Source organism: Salvelinus sp. IW2-2015, unplaced genomic scaffold (assembly GCF_002910315.2).
Source record: "Salvelinus sp. IW2-2015 unplaced genomic scaffold, ASM291031v2 Un_scaffold2717, whole genome shotgun sequence".
Classification (NCBI taxonomy): Eukaryota; Metazoa; Chordata; class Actinopteri; order Salmoniformes; family Salmonidae; genus Salvelinus; species Salvelinus sp. IW2-2015.
In genome coordinates this window covers 1-21,974 of record NW_019944022.1, presented here as the reverse complement: position 1 = coordinate 21,974, position 21,974 = coordinate 1, and the positions used below count along the sequence as shown (strand labels likewise).

General features: G+C 41.7%; 1 protein-coding gene and 1 pseudogene across 1 annotated transcript; one reads left to right on the top strand and one right to left on the bottom strand.

The window, feature by feature from the left end:
- Window positions 1–625: 625 nt before the first annotated feature.
- On the top strand, window positions 626–12,490 carry LOC112074614 (basic helix-loop-helix ARNT-like protein 1; annotated as a pseudogene).
- Window positions 12,491–14,222: 1,732 nt separating this feature from the next.
- On the bottom strand, window positions 14,223–19,157 carry LOC112074613 (BTB/POZ domain-containing protein 10-like). Its single transcript, XM_024141755.2, is given in 9 exon segments — window positions 14,223–14,906; window positions 15,015–15,125; window positions 15,477–15,674; window positions 15,812–15,932; window positions 16,572–16,674; window positions 16,870–17,182; window positions 17,341–17,537; window positions 18,980–19,004; window positions 19,007–19,157. Coding segments are annotated over 9 exon segments (1,464 nt in total). The 5' UTR covers window positions 19,068–19,157; the 3' UTR covers window positions 14,223–14,571.
- Between the last annotated feature and the right edge of the window lie 2,817 nt (window positions 19,158–21,974).

The window sequence follows — 21,974 nt, the reverse complement described above, 5'->3', positions numbered from 1 at the left end:
GTGATCCCATTGCTAATACACCCGTGTTGGGGCTGCTCGCATAGAGGAGAAATCTGTCGGTGCCAATACTCGCTCTACTCACACTATCTCCAGATCACCTCCCATCTTGTCGCCCATCTGAGCTTTCTAAACAACGCCACCTTATCAGAGTACCACTCCGCCTCTTACATCATAGGTCCCTAGGTTCGAGTCGCCACGTCCCAGCTGGCCAGTTTGTTTGTACACTTGTGACCTTTGACCTCTGTCCTGAGCTTATCCCTTCAATGTCCGCTCCACAGTACTGTGCCTGTCGATGGGATCTGTGAGAAAAAGCCCAGCTCTGACATGAAGGGAGGCCAGCTCCACTTCCTGCCCACTCATTCAGGTATTTGGACGCACATGGTTTCTGTGTGATTCAAAGAATTGACCAGCTGCTCTGGAAATGAGTTCACAAGCCCTTCATTTGAAGTGAATCACCAATGACATTTGTGACGCATGGGCTTCATTGCTGTTTCACTTCAAATATGGCCACTAAGTGAGCAGTTGCGCGGGGTAGACAGTTAGGGGTGCAGTAAGTTTCGATGATCACAGTCCAGTCAGTGATACATAAATCTCTCTCTTTGGTTCTGGTTGGAGCCGCCACCTTCCTAATATTGAGTTGCACCCCCCCTTGCCCCCAGAACAGCCTCAGTTTGGACTCTACAAGGTTTCGAAAGCGTTCCACCGGGATGCTGGCCMGTGTTGACTCCAATGCTTTCCACAGTTGGTGGATCATTCTTGATACCCACAGGAAACTATTGAACATGAAAACCCAGCAGTGTTGCAGTTCTTGGCACAAACCGGTGCGCCTGGCAGCTACTACCATACCCCGTTCAAAGGCACTTACATTTTTTGTCTTGACCATTCACCCTCTGAATGGCACACATACACAATCCATGTCTCAATTGTCTCAAAGCTTAAAAATCCTTCTTTAACCTGTCAACTCCCCATCTACACTGATTTAAAGTGGAATTAACAAGTGACAATCAATCATAGCTTTCACCTGGATTCACCTGGTAAGTTAATGTCATGGAAAGAGCAGGTGTTTTTAATGTTTTGTAGGTGTTTGTAGGTGTAGGTGTAGTGTAGGTGTTTTAGCCTTCCTTTGGCTTATGTGACAAAATGAACGTTTACAAAAAGGCTTATTCTCAGGAGTACTGTTTTATGCAGCTTACAAAAAAACATGTAAAAAAACATAGATGATGAATGGTAAAGCAAGTTCTCTTTGCCCCGTGGATTACATGGTCAGCTCGGATATCTGTTATATGTCTGTGACATATACTGTACCAGAGTGAAGGGTCAGGTTGTAGTGTAGTTGTCTATGGTGACGGTGACAATAACAAAGTTCCTGGCTGCAGGCAAGAAATTATGGGGTGTAATTATGGTTTGGTTCGATGTAATCACACTCTGAAACTGTCACATCATACGGATAGGGAAAAAGAGCTGTGGAAAAATAGGTCAGTGGAGAATCTAATTACAATGAAAAGACTTTAAGGCACAGTGGAGCAGAGCATTAGTTTTGGTCTGATTACAGGAGCAGGACAAGCCACTGTGACCTGAGGTCTTTTTAAGGTATTTTTGTGCAACCTGGTCTCAGAGCATTTCGTATTATTCTGTATGTAAATCTGAGACACTCCATTTAGTATGAAATGTTAAGTTTCGTATGGTATGTATTAATTTGTGGATGTCCATCACCCATTTGTAGGATATGATACAAATTACAATTTGTATTATATGTTACAAATTTGTGAAACGTGCAATATGTTACGAATTTTCAAAACTAACAATATGTTAACGAAATTGCAAAACGCATGATATGTTACAAATTCTAGCAAGGTGGCTAACTTTAGCTAGGCTAGGGGTTAGGGTTAAGGTTAGGAGTTAGGCTAGGGTTAGGGGCAGGGTTAGCTAACATACTGTAACGACCCTGGGTTTATAAGCGCGGAAATCGACTCTGCCGCTTGAGCATGCTTTTGCGGCACAGTTGATAGCGCGCCGGACCTCGGGCTAGAAGGTCGAAGGTTCCAGACCTGCTCCCTGCTGTTTCATTACATTGGTGTCAGAAGTGATCGGACCTTGCATCCACGACAGTGCGTGTGCTTGGCAGATGAGTGCGTTCCAGTAAGACGTAGAGTCGCAAGCTAGTGCGAGGACGCTCTCTTTGAAAGGAGGGAATAGTGTAACGACCCTGGGTTTATAAGCGCGGAAATCGACTCTGCTGCTTGAGCATGCTTTTGCGGCACAGTCGATAGCGCGCCGGACTTCGGGCTAGAAGGTCGAGGGTTCGAGACCTGCTCCCTGCTGTTTCATTACAATACTAGTTGCAAAGTAGCTAAAAAGTAGTAAGTAGTTGAAAATTAGCTAATTAGCTAAAATGTTAAAGTTGTTAGATGTGGGTTGCTAGATGTTCACGTTATATTTTAGTTTTTGCATTAAGTAACCTTACCATACCAAACGTAACATATCATACTAATTTGAGTGTACCAGATTTACATTTACTGTAAATCTGAAAGTGCTAGCAGCATTAGGTTATTTACAAAGTCTAGGAAACATGCAATTTGTGAGGGTAAAGGCTTGGTAATGTGACCAAAATATCARATCACAGTATTTTCCAATTTTTTTACGGTATGGCGGTATTAGATAGTATTTTATTTTTCTCAATAATAAAGGTTGAAAATAGGTTTTATAAGTAGTGGATGACCCTAGGATGGCAAAAAAGTAATTTTAAGTGGTTTAAATTGTATTTTTCTCTCCTGACTGTTTTATACTCAAACAAACTAGGACAAAACTGACAGTGTAGTTTATTTAGCACTGAATCCAAATGTAAAAATCCATACCGGTATACCTTAAAATATGATATATCGCCCAGCCCTATGTGAGGTTAAGGTCATCTATCGAGGCAAATTGACCAGGATTACAATGTTACAAGGACGTTGTGCAGGAAACTACAAGGAGCACCAAGTGATGGGTTAGCAGAGGAGACTCATTTAATCTATCTAAGTGAGGTTAGGAAAAGGCCATATTACTGATTGGATTATATAAACAGTGATCAATGTAGATATGGGTTTCTTCATGAAATGTGACTCCTCTTCCTCTGTAACATTGGCATTGTTTTATCTGAATTAGCCTTTACATTAAGGACTAATCTCACTAAATTATGTCTCTGACTGACACCTAGGTTTATGTAGCATATGCTGCATTATGTTATGGACACTATTCCCAAGCATCCGTTTTTAATAATCCAATGTTTTCATTGACGACAAAATCAATTCTACGCACATCATTCTTCTGGTTCATTGTTGCTGGAGGTAAAGTGAATGATGCCTCTCAAAGATACTCTTGATTGTTGGCTTAGGGAGAGAGAGAGACTTGAGCCTCTGCTATAGCTTTCACCTTATGTAAGACCTTATCATTTCTATCTCAAACCATAGAGATATGAATCGGTCCTCTTACATCACCTTTACTGAACGGGCCATCTACGGTATACGTCAGCACAAAGTCCAGGTTATACGGCAGCTGCTCAGGTTCAGAGGGCTTTGTTATATGATGCTGCTGTGGTTTCCTCATGCCTTGTATATAAAGAGGACGTCTGACTCTTCACTGACTTGCCTTTCAGATCTGGGTCACTGCTGGAAAGAAACTGAGTGAGATGTTTTGAGGATAACCGGCCTAATGAATATTTGTGGTGAGTGTCACACCCTCTTTAAAACAACCACCATTTATTTCACTTTTTGATCAATTGTCTTTATCTAGGAATTTCGATTTTTATATCTATAGTGTTCTTTCATAGAAGTCGCTTTCACATCAACCAACCTTTTTTTGTGTGTTATGGAGCATAATAAGTGCTGACATCAGTGTGTTTTCTCTCTAAAGGTGATCTAATGGCAGACCAAAGAATGGACATTTCCTCCACGATGAACGAGTTCTTGTCTCCCGGCTCCACTGATCTAATCAGCTCGATCAGCGCACCCGGCATGGACTTCACACGCAAGAGAAAAAGCAGCACCACAGACTACCAGTAAGCCTGACTTCAAAACTGCTTATAGACTTTGTCCTACTTGCCATCTGAAGATAGTACATGTGCCAATCATCTTTATTATATTAATGTCATGTTAGGTCTGGTTTAGTGATCACATTTTTCTGTTTGTCATTTATGCCATTTTATGACAGATGTGTATGTTTGCATGGCAGCTTTTTGATTAACTATATGGAAATATTTTCTTACTGTGTGTCAAAGGTTTCCACTTAAAGTTGACAAGATAACTACCTACCTAGAAATGAACAACCAATTAGGAACAAATGGTAGCATAACCTTGATTTAGATTAGATCAGAATAATCAGCATACTTCATTTGAATTGTAATATACAAACTTCCTTGCTTTCACAGAATTGATGACTTTTCTTTTGAGTAAGTATCAAATCAAATTATGCATGTTAAAGTACATTTGTAGTAAATGAGCCAATCCCGTGTCAGATTAGTTGGCCCTCTGTGATCCTTGTTTGGTCGGGATTGGCCTCTTCTTTGATCAAACTATACAAACTGTTCTAGCGTTTACCCCTAGAAATAGAGGTTAGACACTAATGTGTTCTCCATATCAGTTAGATGTTGTGAAATTCCTCATCCCTAATTTAGGTCAATCAAAATGAATGCGCTATGGTGATCAGTACCCTGAGAGTGACTGGTCAGTTAGTATGTACACTATGGATCGCTGTGAATATGGGAGAGCCAGGATTGCTATAGTGTAGATTTGAATAGCTAGAATTAGGATAAGCATCAAAGCACGAAGGGGTGCTGCAGTAACAATCTTGAAGCACCAAGAAAGTATTACAGTTGTGTTAAAAAATGTATTTGCTGGTATTTAGTTTGATCAGGACTTCGTTTAATAGAGAGGGCACCCTGATTTGATGTATGATGTATGATGTATAATGGATGATGGATGATACATTATATTGTTGTCTGTAGCTCATTTACTAAAGGCACAGATTTGTTTTTACCTCACTTAGTGAGACTTAAGACAACAACTCTGTGTGAATACCTTTGGGTCAATTTTGTAGAGCCAGTCATATTTGAAATAATCTTAATTTGAGGCTGTTGAATGCTATTATAGTATGGAGTCGGCGAGTCTTGAAGTGGCACAGGATATGTAATGGGTCATGGCTTAATTTCTCTTTTGTGGTTTGTGAAAGGACAGTAAGGCTGAGTGGGATGACAGAGTAGGAGTTCAGCTGTGAACAATATCAGAGGCACAAGGTCTTTCGCCAGAATCCACACTAAGAAAGGTCTCAAAGAAACCAGGTTCCTAATTCTGTAGGGACATTTCTAATAACTATTCATATAGCTTCTACCAAAGATGGTAAGAAAATATTTGAATGGCTTGCATTAGTAATGTTGATGTTTCATGTCAAGTAAAGGCTCTCCATGTTTTTTTAATTATACAAATTTCAAACGACTTCTCACTTTAGTATTTTGCTTTATTCATAATTACATTGCATACTGTAACATCATTATTTAATATTTGTGGTAAAATAATTGTTTTACTATATTTCTTTGTACTAATGTTAATGCTTCTCCTCAAAGGGATAGCATGGACACAGACAATGATAGACTTGGTGATCATCAAGGCCGGATTAAAAATGCCAGGTAACCAAATGTTTCTATCTCCCGTAGGATGACATAAAAATCGATAGAATAAAAATCGTTGTGTTTATATTAGAGATTAGTCATGTTTCTGTAAATACGGGCAGACTATGGATGTGTTGATTTGTTTGTCTGTGTTAAATGCTCTTTGTATTGTTTGGATGGCAGGGAGGCCCACAGTCAGATTGAGAAGAGACGTAGGGACAAGATGAACAGCTTCATAGACGAGCTGGCCGCACTAGTGCCTACATGCAACGCTATGTCCCGTAAACTGGACAAACTAACAGTCCTGCGCATGGCTGTCCAGCACATGAAGACCTTAAGAGGTGAGGCGAGAAGGATTTTAATAGGACTGCTGCCAGAACAGTACAATGATGACAACCACCACCATACAGCTGATCAATAAAGTACATCAGAGAAATACAAATTACATATMGATTCAGTTGTCTTACATATGAGTTTTTTCTGAATCACAGGTGCTGCTAACCCCTACACTGAAGCTATCTACAAACCAGCCTTCCTGTCAGACGACGAACTGAAGCACTTAATACTGAGGGTGAGTGTCCTTACCTCCATAGACTGTATGGTGTCCTCAGAGTGCGTTTCATGATGAGTATGCATGTGACTCAGTATTTCTCTTTCTCTCTCATCTCCCCTCTTCCTCTRCTRCACAGGCATCTGATGGCTTTCTGTTTGTTGTTGGCTGCGATCGAGGGAAGATACTGTTTGTTTCGGAGACAGTCTACAAAATTCTAAACTTCAGCCAAGTACGTCCTCTCCAATATGTTGCTGTTTTTTCAATAAATGGTGGTACTGTAGTCATTTTTACCCTCATGAGCTATCCTGATGACATGAATATAACATTTATTTATTATTATTAACCTGGTATTACTTTACAGACATTTACATTTTAGTTGTTTAGCAGACACTCTAATCCAGAGTGATTTACAGTTAGTGCATTCATCTTAAGATAAGTAGCTAAGACAACTACATCTCAGTCAGTACATTTTTCCACAATAAAGTAGCTATCAGCAAAGTCGGTGCTAGTTGGAAAAAGTCAAGTACAAGTGTTAGTTCATGAAAGGCAAGGGTGTTAGTTATTTTCTATTTTTTTATGGGCCTCATTTATGTAACGTTGTCTTATCTTACGGAACTCTCTCCCTCTCTGTGCAGAATGACCTGATTGGCCAGAGCCTATTTGATTACCTGCATCCTAAAGACATTGCCAAAGTCAAGGAGCAGCTGTCCTCATCGGACACGGCGCCGCGGGAGCGCCTCATCGATTCCAAAAGTAATGCATCCTGGCCTCTAGTTACCAGCCTTTCTTATAGTGCCCGGGGGGTGGAGCACAAGGAAAGCAGGGACACAGTGTATCTGATAGAGTAGAAGAGCAGACTGTAATCAGTGTCATCAGCCTGCTGTCCCCTACACAGCTAGCACAGTGACACACCCCTCAATGTATCCCCCTGTACCGTGTGTTCCTCATTATTTAAATGTCAGAAGCTAAATGTAGGGTAGTGCTATTTTTACATTAAGCCATGCTGGGTTTAGGGTAAAAATAAACAGTCAAACAATTTCTGTAAATTCAGCAAAAAAAATTGTAATAGCAAATTATGMATTGTAGCTTTATTTGCCAGAGTAAGACTTGATACAGTATATATTTATAAAGGACCATGGGTAATACTGTTCCTGTTGTTGCAGCATAAATGAAATGTTATGTTGTGTCTGGTCCTCAGCTGGCCTTCCAGTAAAGACAGACATCACCCCCGGCCCATCCAGACTTTGCTCTGGAGCCAGGCGATCCTTCTTCTGCAGGATGAAGTGCAATCGGCCCCTCATCAAAATGGAGGACAAGGACTTCCTTCCACCTGCTCCAAGAAGAAAGGTACTTTAGCCTCCTATCTTTTCCTTAGTAACTTGCTTAAGGTGGTTTTTTCATCTCCTGTGATTCATTTTAGTTAACAGTTCATTTGGGTTTCGTACCAATAGACTACTTACTCATTTGATGTTAGTGATAGCTCCAGAGTAGAACTAGATGATGATGATACATTCCCTATATCCAAGCTGACCGTAAGAGCTTCTGCACAATACACAGTACTGGGCTATCTGAAGGAGCTGGCCGCCCACCAAGATGGGTCTGGATGACGCAATGAACCAGACAATGAGGGCTGCAACTCAGTTGTTGGTGGCATTGGACGGCTGCATCCCCACATGTCCTCAGCCAATGAAACAATGAGATCCGTGTCAAGCCCACTGAGTACGTCTCGCGCCATGCCATCGACGGGAAGTTGTGCTTTGTTGATCAGAGGTGAGAGATGTTTTATGGCGATGCAGGCCAGACATACAAACATGTAGCAAAAGACATGCCAGTTTGGCACCTACACAGTGATGTCCTGACACCTGGCTGGACCTCGTGGGTAGTACAGAGCTGGATTTACTGTGGGTGACAGCTTATGTGTGAGTGAGGTTTTTGTCAATGTCCAAATATAGCATCAGCAACATGTTCCAGATGGAGGTGTAATGGAGGCCCAGAGGGCAGACAGAATTCAGAGTAGATATGTTGACAATAAATACTCCACTGCCCCCTGACAAAACAATCCCACAACCTCGCCACGTCACTAAACTTGTTGGGTACACTGGGAGAATTTCTAGATAATGTCACTGGGTGCTATGTGATTGTCATAGGGCTGGGCGATATGGACAAATATCAAAATATTTTCACACTCAGCATGATATTGGCAAAAAATATATTCTAGCTAGCCAACATATTCTTTACCAATCCCACTGCTACTGTTCTAGATGACTGTTGGGAATATACTAGTAGACAAGGCAGTGGTTTTGGTTGGACAGTTGGAAAGCTTGTTGATGAGAGTGGTTGGAGGGAGTTCGAGGTTGGCCCTTCTGTGGTGATAGGGATGGTCCTCTATGTTTACTCCCAGATCCTGTTGTCGATCTAACCTTGGTAGAAAAAGGAATGTTGGTCAAAAGTCAGTGATTGGAAACTGGTTGCACAATTACATTGTAGAAGTTGTTATGCATTTTTACACTTTTCACAGGTGGATCCAAGAGCCCAGAATAGTGGGGCGCAGGAGCAGGCATTTACGTTCCTGAAATTTGATGTGCAGATATGTAGAAGACTAAACTGTCAGCATACTCAGTTGAACTGTTGGCAATAGTAGTTGCCTCTAGGGGTGGAGTCTGTACACCTGCCAGAATGATATAGCTCAGATTCCTGTTTGTATTGAATAGTTTATTGTCAGGCAAATATAAATAGCAGTGACCTACTATTGGAGGTATTTTTGCTATTGGAGAATTGAGAGACTGTTGTAGTAGTTAGATTTGCTGGGACCAGCCATTCGGGTGTGGAAGGAATTAAATTGTAGACCAGTTGGCCAAAAGAGCTTATTCCACTAATATACATGATATTAATTTCACTGGGTAGCAGGTGAGGCCAAATGTAAGATCAGAGTAATTTTGATAGATGTGTGGCAGAAGAGATGGGACTGCTGAGCCCAAGGGCCGGCATTTATATGCCCTCCAAGAAGGTCGGTGGACCAAGATTCAAAGGTCAGATTAGGAAGGGTGTGTGTAGTAGGACAATGTACATTGAACTCGTCATTACATTCTGGTTGGCAAGTATTGAATGGTTTGTGTCTGAAGTGTATGGTCGATGAAATGATGGCTTATGTGTTTTTTAATATTGTTGTAAGGATGTTGAGAGAGGGAAAAATGAAGTGTAAATTTATTGAGGTTGGAAGGGATTTTGGGGGGATGGGGAGGGTCTTTTAGAAGTTAGGGCTCTTTTTTAATTTCTCAGAGTACTGGAGTTAGGTAGGAGGATTTTAGAAATGGTGGCTACTGTTGTAACCGTGATTGACCACACTCCAGCATAGTAGGTGGCGCATGCACCTTCAACGTTTTGTTGCGGACCCGCCATATATCATAGAAGAAGCAACATATTCATACTTGCCTATTCCTCTCGATAAGATACCATTGCACAAACATGCTTATCTTGGCTTACACCGGCATTGGCACCAGGCAGTGTTGCAACTAGATAAGTTTGCTCTGATCTTAGTACATTTAGCTAGCTAGCCACTACCAGCAAACTAGCGATAAGCATTAACGGCTAACACAAATTATTTTAGCAACACCTTTGCTAAGAAAAGACCAACTACCAACAGTCCGTTTGCAGACAGTAAGATTCACAACGAATAGAGTAAAATAGGATGCTTGTGGTAAGTAGCATGTTCACCAACATTGATGCTCCATCTGACCATGCTCGAGTGAACGGCAAGAAAGTGCTTGTGACTCTATGGTCGAGCAACTGCTCTCTTCTTGAGTGACAGGCAGGGCTTGGTGTGGTTAGCGGCATGCAGCAGGCAGGAGAGGGAGAGATGACTCAGAAGAAAACGAGTAAACCATAAAAACAGACATTACACACGCCAGAGTTCGTCGTCATTACATTTAACAAACCAAACATTGAAATACCGTTTAGAAGTTAAAGTAAAAACTGAAACCGGTCCGTGTATCAATACCGGTATATAGTCCAAATACGGTATACTCTCCAGCCCTAGATTGTCATGGCATTGATTATGATCAAGCAAGTAAAGCAGGGGGAGAATATTATTTATTTGCATACAATAAAAAAGATGTGGCTAGATTTATCTAAAAATGTCTTAAATAAATCGGCTGCTTTGAATGCCAGGACTGTGTTTAATAGTTCTTTTTGTGGGCCACTGCCATTTTGGCTTATCAGCCCCAAGAGTTGCGTGGGTACATCGTTTATGAATACTTTCATTCAAGATGAATAGGGCACCTTGCGGAATGTCATAACAGACAGGTATGTATCAGATTGAAAAAGGACACCAATATAAGACCAAAGATATGTTTTAGACTCTGTGATACATCCCTGAATCTCAGCCATACATGAGTAATATTGTAATGTCTGGTAATTTGTCATAAAATGTGTATTGTGCTAATAAGCCTGTCACATAGCGAGTAGACTGTGATATTAATTAATCTAGAACGTGCAGGCTACCATTTGCATGTCACAGAGGCCCAAGTGTGCAGATATCAACCTTATTGAGCTCACCCCTGGCTGCCGCTCTGTCTCAGTGCTCCAGATGAGGGAGAAGATCAATACAACTGCTACAAGTTCAAATAAAGACGGCTCTTTATCACGCTGAGGAGTTTGCTGGTGTTCAGTTTTATGAACCTTGGACAAAGAGGTGGAGTACATTGTCTCCACCAACACTGTCGTCTGGTAAGTAGTACACATCTGTTTCTGCTAGGACTTTCTTCCATTAGCCCCCATTTACTAGTCAAATGCATAATATTACACTGTATTCATGTGTATTTAGGGTCATATCCTAATAAGTCAAATAATAAATGTAAGATTTCAAACAGCTTGATTACAATGCCTACTGTGCAAAGTGTTTTATCACCACACTATTGGTTTCAACATGAAATCAATGCCCAACTCATGTAGCTAATGGCTTGCCTCAGAAAACAAAGCAGTATATTGGAACTCTGCAATATTATTACTGTGTAGAGCTGTTGGGCTATCTAATGCAATGGATGTTAAAGCTGCCCAATGAGGTGTGAAGTGATGAGCATGCTCAGTGTGTCTCACTCTCTCTTCTTCTCTCCTTTCTGTCTCACAGCGGCAGCGTGCCTGAAGGATCTGATGCATCTATCCTCAGCTCGCCGCCTCCCCCCAGAGCATGATAGTGTACTCACAGACGGCGCCTGCCTCCTGCTGTGCCTCACACAGCAGTTCACCCGCTTGGATGAAGTGTGACTGTACTTTGATGAGTTTGACATACATTTTTGTTGTGCCTGGCATGACTCTGACTAAGTAATGTTTTTGTTTTCCGAAATGTGACTGAGCTTTTGCGTTTGTTGTTGTAGGAACTGGGAAGCGGGCCCTTCAGACTGTGCCTGGCATCCCCGTGGCACAAGGGGAGGGCGGGAAAGATCGCAGGATAATCGCAGAGAGGTGGGAGATCCAGAGTGAGAGGGACCATTGGATTGTGTACATTGTCTTGTCAGACAGAAATTGACATGTCTGTATTGTCATAACTATACATGGTCATTGACCCCAGTGCATAATGGAAATTGTCTGTGTGTGACTGAGACTGTATGGGGCTTCTCCTGCTGTTTACCCTGGGTTTTTACTCTTCCAGGATAAGAGGCTCCTCGCCCTCCAGCTGTGGCTCCATCCTCACAACTTCACCAGCACTCCACCCTCAGACATGTCATTCCCAGGGGAAAGAAGGTAAGAGCTCCACCTGTCCTTCCCATTCTCCTCCACTTCAACCCCCCATCTGGGAGAAATCTGCTATTCACTCCATGCTCATCCATGTGAAGTCAGTAATTAGCACATTGGTGATATTTTTAGTGTCTGTTGGTGGCTCATACTTGAGAATGCAATGGTGATCCTGAATGTCAATTCTGTCTTGATCCTCTCACAGATACAGAAAGTGGAACCCAGAACATCCCTCAGCAGGGCTGATACCGGGACCAGACTCCATAGGCTACCATACTCCAACAACTCCAATCTAAGTATGTATTTTTCCCGCTCTGAAATCTATCTCGATTACAGTTAATGAAACTATCCACATAAAATCTTAAATATTTAACCCTTGTCCTGACCCTATTTAGGTGATAACTCTCACATTGGCATTGACATCATGGATGAGCCAGGCTCCAGTAGCCCGAGTATGACGAGGCAGCCATGGCTGTGATCATGAGCCTTCTGGAGGCAGATGCAGGGCTGGGAGGCCAGTGGACTTCAGTGACCTGCCCTGGCCACTGTGAGGACTGTCAGGCTTAGCAAGGCCTCCTAAATGAAGCTGAACATGGTGGAGAAGGGGCTGGTGTTACAGTATTCACATTATGTCAGTTTGTGACCAGTACCAGAGAGCCATATCAACAGGGCTAATGTGACTGTAGCCTCACATTAAGGCTGAATGCAGGCCCTGAAAAGGAAGGAATACTAGGCTGGGGTCGGCATGGTGTACAGTCCGCCTCAGTGCGGTTTGGGAAAAGTGAAACTGCCTCATTACTCATGTAGTATTATTGTCACAGTTATCTGGGTTTTCTATGTCCATTCACCTCACAGGCATTGAACCCAGCTCTTTTATAATGGCATACGTTTGTTTTTTTTGTTTTACACTACAAACATGTTAATATTCTAAAGAAATTGTATCATACATGTTTTTCTAATTTTCTCTAAATATATATATATATGTAAAAGTGTATTGTGTCAGCAGTGCATTCTTTTAAAATAAAACTTACTCTCTATTGCTTATTAACATTTTCTAAAATACAAAACAGGGCGGTCTGTATTAGTTACCATCCAGTGGCATAACACTGCTAAATCAACTGAGGGATTTAACATTGTTGCTACAATGTGGAAATCCAAGGTACTTTGCTACAATATGTTGAATGTGGAAATACAGTGAGTAATGTTTGCTTGCCAACAATAGATGAAATGACAAAATCACAGACAAGTTCCTGTGCCAGAGTTGCTAGGAGACTGGTTGGTATTGTCCACACTACTTTTGATGTTTGCATATTGTGGGGGCACACCATTTCTCATCACCTACTCGCCTTCCTGGACCACCTCACTGCCAGCGGCGTCCACCACACACAGGATGTGCTTTACTACGGACCCCGGGAAATATTGTTGTTCCCTGCAACAGGCAGACTATCCAATATGACCCATAAAGGAAACTTTCTCCTGATCTGAAATCAGGTCAACTCAAACCACAATTGCAGGCTAGGTATTGCACATATATTAGGCTACTTTTTGAACTTTCAGTTGAAAGTGTAGGGGTCTATTGAAATCTGTATCGCTGAAGCGTTACAGATTGCGCAATAGAAATGTAAAGGAGATTTCTAATTGATGCAGCGTTTACCATGAATGATCTCTACTAATGCAGCAACATTGCCTTTAAATTTCAATCATGCTGTAAAGCTGAACTTTCACAATACAGATTGAATAGAGCCCTAGGTTAGGAAGTCAAGTCACAGAAATGATTAACAAATGTTTAAAAATATCCTATTACACACACTCTACTTCAGGGATCATCAACTAGACTCAGCCTCGGGCAGATGTTTTTGTGAGTGGATGGTCGGGGGGCCAGAACATAATTACAAATCATTTGTAGACTGCAATTTGACCGCAAGAATCCAAACAGATATATTTGACAAGAACATGATCATTTCAAACCTTGCCTAAATTTGTATACGATCACGTGTCTCTCATGTGTGGGAAATACTTGGATAATAAGCATAATGATAAGAATAAAAACAATAACATGTAGTGATTTGAATGTCTTTATGTCATGCTGAATATTTAGGGAGACAAGAGACACAGTCACATTACCAATTCTATAGTGTCAACCAACCCAACCATTACATGATTCAAAGTATATCTGAGGGAATTCAACAGTAATTTCCACTGAATGGCGATGAAATCAGAGCTTTTCTCCATGGCAGGCATCACGCTCTGCATCTGTTCCCCAAACAGTTACAGTATTCACTAGTCTTGCCATCCAGGAAGTATGCCCAGAATGCACGTGAAATAAAACTCAGGGGGAGAACACAGTAAAACAGCCCGATAACCATTGTAAATAATATATTAATAATAATAACTACAAAATAATTGGGTTTGCTAAATTTATTTCAAACAATTAACAGAAAAATAAATTCCTTGGTCAAGTATTTTTTTAAAGAAATAAGAGAAATATGCCTTTTGCCAGTCTAGTCCCTTATAGGGTTTTACAAGTCGACCAGATCCTTGAGGCTCTAAGGCTGCGGAGGAGGTGCCAAGGCAATATGGTTATGATGCCCCTCTAGCTCCATGCTGCGGTACGCTGGGGAGGGAGGTGTCAGGGAGGGGGCAGTCCTCAGACTGCGGGCGAGGGGGCGTCTGGGTCACCGGGGTCGTTGTTGTAGTTGTTGCTGTACTGGGGTCCGCTGGGGGGCTGGTTGGGGAGGTTGTCCAGCTCGTCCACCTGAGGGCCAGGGTGCATGTTGACCAGCTGGTCCTGGGGGATATCTGCAGCAGCTGCAGCCAGGTTAGTGATGGACTTGCTTTTGACACACTGGAAGTCAACATGGCGGCTCTTTCCCTCCTCCTTCTCCCAGGACATGCGGATGAAAGGCCTCTGGACGTAGTTGTAGATGACCTCAGGACGGCCACCAGGACGCTTCTTCACCTTCTCTTTATACGTGGGGTAACCTACCAATACATGGCGCAGACAACAGCCAGTGAGTTCACAATGCTGAATCGAAATCTTACATTTTTGCTCTGAACCCCAGCAAATACATGATAAAATCAGCATCTTACCTTCAATGCCTAATCTTATTTTCTTCAGTCCTCTCTCCTTTAAAACTGATTTGGCAACATCTCGATTTTCTATATACTTGAAGAACCGGTATAGTTTTGTACTGTATATTACTGCAGAGAGAAAATAAAAATTTGAAGCAGTGTCAATTAAGTTAGTCCCTTTAGGTAAGTGAACAACAGTTTAATCCACGGCAGGGATTACTAATTAGGAAGAACATATTTTTGGTATTAAGTATCTTATTAGGATCCCTATTAGCTGTTGCAAAAGCCGAAACTACTCTACATGGGGTCCACACAGAACATGAAACATGACATAATACAGAACATAAATAGACCAGAACAGCTCAAGGACAGAACTACTTACATTTAAAAACGACACACACAGTCTACATATCAATATGTAACACAAAATATCTAGGTCAAATAGGGGTGGGTGGAGAGTGTGTGTGTGTATTGACTCACTCTGTGAGTACTCTTCTCCCATCTGTGGTGGGTACTCTTCGTCCCAGTCCACTACGTCGTCATCAGTGAGCACCACGATGTGGCATTCTCTCTCTCCGCTCTGGGCGCTGGCCACCATCAGAGGCACAACCATTTCCTCCAGATAGAACTCAAACTGACGCCGGGCACCGTCGTTAGACAGCTCATGCATGAGGGCACCTAGGGACAGTGGGACATGGTCAGTCAGGAGACAGCAGTTCAGAGACGCAAACCAACACACTAACTTTCCACGAACATTTTCATCAGTTTAATGGAAACCTACCAGGTCAAGAAGGGTAAAAAGGGGGTGTACTCACTGAGGTCTCTGCACTTGATGGTGCTGTAGTCAAAGGTGATGCACAGATAGTCACATGCCTCCCTCAGCTCAGGGATGGAGATTCCATCGGGGCAACGGATTATCCCAGATTTGTAGTAATCCTGCCAGTTAGAGAGTGAACAGAGAAAACACAAAAGGCAGCCATTACAGAGACTGCCCACTATCAGCTCCCCCTTCCTAAAATGGTCAAAATGGCCAATGCCGTCCCCCCTACGTACGGATATCAGGTTACTGCCAGTTGAGCTGGGCATGGATATAGATTTGCAAATGCAAAAATAAAATGGTGCATCTTTCAAAACAAGTGCTGTGCCTCTGAGGCCAGAGTGATCCATGTTTGTCAACAACAGCCCACATGTATCAATCCCATCCTCCATTTTCACATCAGAAGCCTACAGCCAGTGGTATTGATTATTGTACTTGTTCTCAGGACATTCATAGCCTCAGTGGACAACTCATGGCATCTACTCTATAATAACAGTCTGAGGTTGACTCTATAGCCTGAAGTAAATGTTTCTGTTGTCTATATAATTAAGCTACAAAGTTTCAGACAATCAACAAATAAGTTAATCAATTCAGGATTACTATGCGTAGCAGGCTGCCCCTCCCCTTGTGGCTCAGAAGAGCAAAGGTTAGCAACGGCTACGCTAGATCAAGGATTTAAAAAAAGTAAAAACAGTCAATAATTGACCAAGCTAGTAAACGGGAGTGTTGTACTTGGTAATACAGTGCTATTGACTGACCAGGATGGCTCGGAACACCGTAGAGCTGATGCCCTCGGCAACTTCATACTCTCCTTTTTCATTGGGCCGTGTGAAATTGTGTTCCCTTCCAGATCCAAACATTCTGCAAGAAACCACAAAACAGGTCACATTTCACAGGGGTCACACTTCAGTGTTGTTCAGCGTTAAAAAATAAAAAAGCTAAAGGAAAAAACCCATGTAGGTTACTTCCTCCTCATATAACCATACTGGTAAAACAAAACTTGATACGGATCGATGATTTTACCATAACAAAGTACAACAATGAGGTCAGCCCTACCTGCCCAGCATGGTGTTGGGCTGTGCTGTGAAGATTGAAGGGTCCACCACAAACCGTGTGTTATCCACAATAAGAGTGACCCTCTCGGAGCCTGAGGTCCGGATGCTGCGGGTACCCAGGCCCGTGCCCAGTCCCTCCTTGCTATTCTCATAGACAAACACCATCTCTCCCACTCCCAGGCTCTTAAAGCAGCCTTCAGTGCTGGACAGGCTGCTGTTACGGCTGCTGACCACCCCGCTGCTACTGGAGCTGCTGGGGGAAATCCTCTGAGGACGGGGGCTGCTGGGCCTGGAGCCACCGTCCCTCTCACGGTCTGGAGGTGGAGGGAGAGAGGCACTAACTCACTGGCATGACGACTGACCTTTCTCACAGACTACTCCTATTACATGCCAACATTAGAATCCAACATGTTCTCTTAGAAATATTATTTTAGGAGACTGTGTGAAAGTGTTCGCAGTACGTTCTACTCACCGCTGTTGTGCTGGCGGGTGGGCGAGGTGACATTTCTGATGCAAGGGGTGAGCTGGCCCTCTCCCCTCTCGTGCGACGAGTCCCGGGAGCGGTCGCTGGAGCGGCGGCGGTCGCGTGAGCGGTCACTGCCCCCGCTAGCACCATGCAGGCTCATCTTCACCAGGTCTGCCTCTAGTCGAGATGCATGCGACTGAGCGCTGGCCAGAGCAGAAAGCACACTAAATACTAATTGCAGTTAAACTCTACACAGATAACACACAACACACACACACTCTCCCTCTGTTGTCCCCTAATGTATTATTACAGATTCCAGGTCACAAATCCTGTGTCTGCTGTAACCGTAGAGACACTCAGAACCGCAGTGAAAGTATGGTTCGGGGCTAGAGCTTTACTAGAACCAGTATTTACCTCTAGAGGTAATTATAACAACACCGCCCTGACCTGACGCACTGCCTGGAGCAAGAGAAACAATGTAGTCACACACTCAAAGCAATAAGTAACAATGCATCTATACTGTGAAAGTCAGATATTTGGAAAGAAAGACAGTATAGAAGCAGCCCTTCGAACCCAAGAAGACTAACGGGACAGAATGGAATAAGACAAATGTACACACAAAAGCAGAATCCCTTTTATTGTAGGCGGATCACTTGTCTAATGGTACATCTTTTAAAAGGGAAAAGGCATTAAAAGCACTATCAAAATGGAACAAGGCCTTTAATCACAAATGGTTGCGTCCCTATATAGGCCTACAATCATCAGTAATGGTGTCCCATTTTGTATTGAAATATTGAACATATTGTCCCAGTCTGTTCTCTTAATATGAGCGCACATCACATCAGTGAGCCATAGAAGTATAAAAAGGCCAACGTTCCTGTTTGGAGAGAAGCCAAAAGACACACTTGCATGGTCATGTTCTGCACCAGTTCTTACAAATGAGGAAAAATAAGGTCTGTTTTTTGAAAGAATTTGCTTTGCAAGTTAGGTAGCTAGTCTCTCTGGGGACTCTTAAATAACAACTACAATGACCCAAGAAATGCCAAAGACTTCCTTTCTGCCAAAACAACAGCCAGTAAAGGGCATAGACCATTAGCAAACACTTTACTTAAACTTGTAGTTATACAGTGTACATAGTGCTGCCATGCTGTCATGACAGTGGACTTTTAAAAGAATGACTACTGGGAGCGTTATGACAGCCCATCTGACTTTACAGTTATGATAAAAACAGTAGCCTTTTATGATGTTGGGCTCAAGAGTAACCAGCCCTTCATTGGAAATCACAAAGGACAATGTCAACATGAAATCAAAATCTATTTGTTACACGTGCCAAATACAAAAAGGTGTCAACCTTACCAACAAGCCCTTAACCAACATGCAGAGCAGAGCTTCTTTTTTTTAAATGTTGTAAGAAAATATTTTTTATATTTTTGTTATAGATAAAATAAAGTTACAAAATGCACAATGAGTGTGTGACTATGCTGAAAAACATCTGTCTAGCCTATAATATGATGGCCTATACCATCATATAGCACTATACACATGATCATGGATGTGAAATGCCTCCACAGAAATGACAACTATCTGGGTTAGTGTCAGTTCTTTCTGACCTTACACACTATCAAATACAAAGTAATTGCCTCACCTCGAGTGCTTGCGAGGTCGGGTGTTTTTCGTTCCCAATTTTCAGTGTCACTTGAGTTGCTATCATATGACTGTGGACGTGCTGCCATCACCAGTTCACAGAGACGTCCAACCTGGATTATTCACCATTCATAATCTGACATGACGAAGGGCGTCGAGTTAGATATTAATTCACTGGGTTGATTCAGGAAAGCAAAACAAGTTGTAAATATTCACATAAATGCAAGTTATACGTTCAGTGAATACGAAACTAAAACTCAGTTCCCCTTCGCATTCCAACTCGACAGCTGCTTGCCAGCTAATGTCACGATGATCCCGAATAATACGAGCTAAACTAATGGTGGCTAACTAGCTAGCTAACAATCATGACACTAGCACCCAAACGAACTAATGTGATCACAACATAGCCAGCAGTAAATTAGTTACCAGTCCCAGCTAGTAAATAGCAGATGGTTTAGAATGCTTGCAATATATATGTTTAGCTAGCCAGGCAGTGGCTACCTATGCGAAGCTGGCCACAGTAAGGATTGGCCACAATAGTGGAATTTGCGGGTAGCCTTCAAGATAAAAGTCCTCCATTGAAAGCGATGCAAACGGATACATATAGCGGAATCAGGCCATATTTGGACAAGCTAATGCTAAACTAGTTCGAAATGTTGTTATATAATCTTAACAAAAGACAATAATTTGTTAATTTGATGAAACAAAGACTTCAGAATTGTGGGGCGACAGGTAGTCTAGCGGTTAGCGCGTTGGGCCAGTTGGCTAGATCGAATCCCCGAGCTGACAAAGTACAAATCTGCCGCCCTGCCCCTGAATAAGGCAGTTAACCTGCTGTTCCTAGGCCGTCATTGTAAATAAGAATTAGTTCTTAAATGACTTGCCTAGTTAAAAATTGTAATTGGGGCATACTTATAAAGTCTACACCCCCCTTGGATTTCTTCACATTTTGTGTTACAAAATCGGATTAAAATGGATGTGTCATTTCTTGGTCAACGATCTACACAAAATACTCTGTCAAAGTGAAGGATAATCTTTTTTTAATTTTAAATATGAATTTATGAAAATGTTAACACTAATATACCTTCATTAGATAAGTATTCACCCCCTTGAGTCAATACACGTTAGAAAGTCATTTGGCACAGATTACAGCTATTAGTCTTCTTGGGTAAGCTTTGCACACCTGTATTGTGCAATATTTGCCCATTATCCTTTTCAAACTTCTTCAAGCTCTGTCAAGGATCTGGGGATCATGGCTAGACAGCAATTTTCAGGTCTTTCCATAGATTTTCAAGCAGATTTGTGTGTAAGCAACTCCAGTGCATATATGGCTGATTGTCCTGCTGAAAGGTGAATTCCCCTCCCAGTGTCTGGTGTAAAGCAGACAAACAGGTTTTCCTCTAGGATTTTGCCTGTGGTTCCCTCTGTCCTGTTTCTTTTCATCCTGAAAAACTCATACCCATACCATGCTGGAGCCAGCACCATGCTAGAAAGTAAGGAGGCAGTTAATTCAGTGATGCATTCCTTTGCTGTGTTTTTTTTGCAGTATTACTTTAGTGCCTTGATGCATACATGTTTTGGAATATTTTTATTCTGTATATTTAAATTGTTCTTTTCACTCTGTCATATAAGTCATTATTGTAGAGTCACTACAATGTTGTTGATCCATCTTCAGTTTTCTCCGATCACAGCCTTTGAACTCCGTAGCTGTTTTAAAATCACTGATGACCTCATGGTGACATCCCTAAGCAGTTTCCTTCCTGTCATGCAGCTCAGTTCAGAATGACAACTTAGTCTGTGTCTGGATGGTTTAATATATCATCCACAGCATAATTATTAACTTAACCATGCTTAACGTTATATTCAATGTCTGATCTGTTATTGTTACCCATCTACCAATCACTGCCCTTCCTTATGAGGCTTTTAAAAGGCTCCCTGGTCTTTGTAGTTGAATCTGTGAAATTCAATACTTGACTAAGGGACCTTATGGATATACAGTACCAGTCAAAAGTTTGCCAAGAGCGTGCAAAGGCAAAGGATGGCTATTTGAATAATCTAAAATATGAAATATATTTTGACTTGTTAAACACTTTTTTGGTTAATACATGATTCCATATGTGTTACTGCATATTTTTGATGTCTTCACTATTATTCTACAATTTAGAAAATAGTAAAAATAAAGAAAAACCCTGGAATGAGTAGGCGTGTCCAAACTTTTGACTTGTACTGTATGTATGGGGGACAGAGGAAGGGGGGTAGTCATCATTTTTTTTTTATGTCAACCCCTATTATTTCACATATAACTTAGTGGGATTTGTTAAGCCACATTTTACTTCTGAACTAATTTAGGCTTGCCTAAACAAAGCGGGTGAATACTTACGCAATGACTATATTTTAGTTAAATATTTTATTAATTTGTAAAAATGTGTAGGATTCTCTTTTCAATTTGACAGAGTATTTTATGTAGATCAATGAGAAAAAATTACATATTTCAATCCCACTTTGTAATACAACAAAATGTGAAAAAAGTTCAAGGGGGTGTATGTAGACTTTTTCTACAGGCACTGAGTACAAACCATTAGGAACACCTGCTCTTTCATTTTAATTTATTTATTTCACCTTTATTTAACCTGGCCAAGATAAAGCATAGCAATTCGACACATACAACAACACAGAGTTACACATGGAATAAACAAAACATACAGTCAATAATACAGTAGAAAAATGTGAGCAAATGAGGTGAGATAAGGGAGGTAAAGGCAAAAAAAGGCCATGGTGGCGAGGTAAACACAATATAGCAAGTAAAACACAAATGGTAGATTTGCAGTGGAAGAATGTGCAAAGTAGAAATAGAAATAATGGATTGCAAAGGAGCAAAATAAATACAGTAGGGGAAGAGGTAGTTGTTTGGGCTAAATTATAGATAGGCTATGTACAGGTGCAGTAATCTGTGAGCTGCTCTGACAGCTGGTGCTTAAAGCTAGTGAGGGAGATAC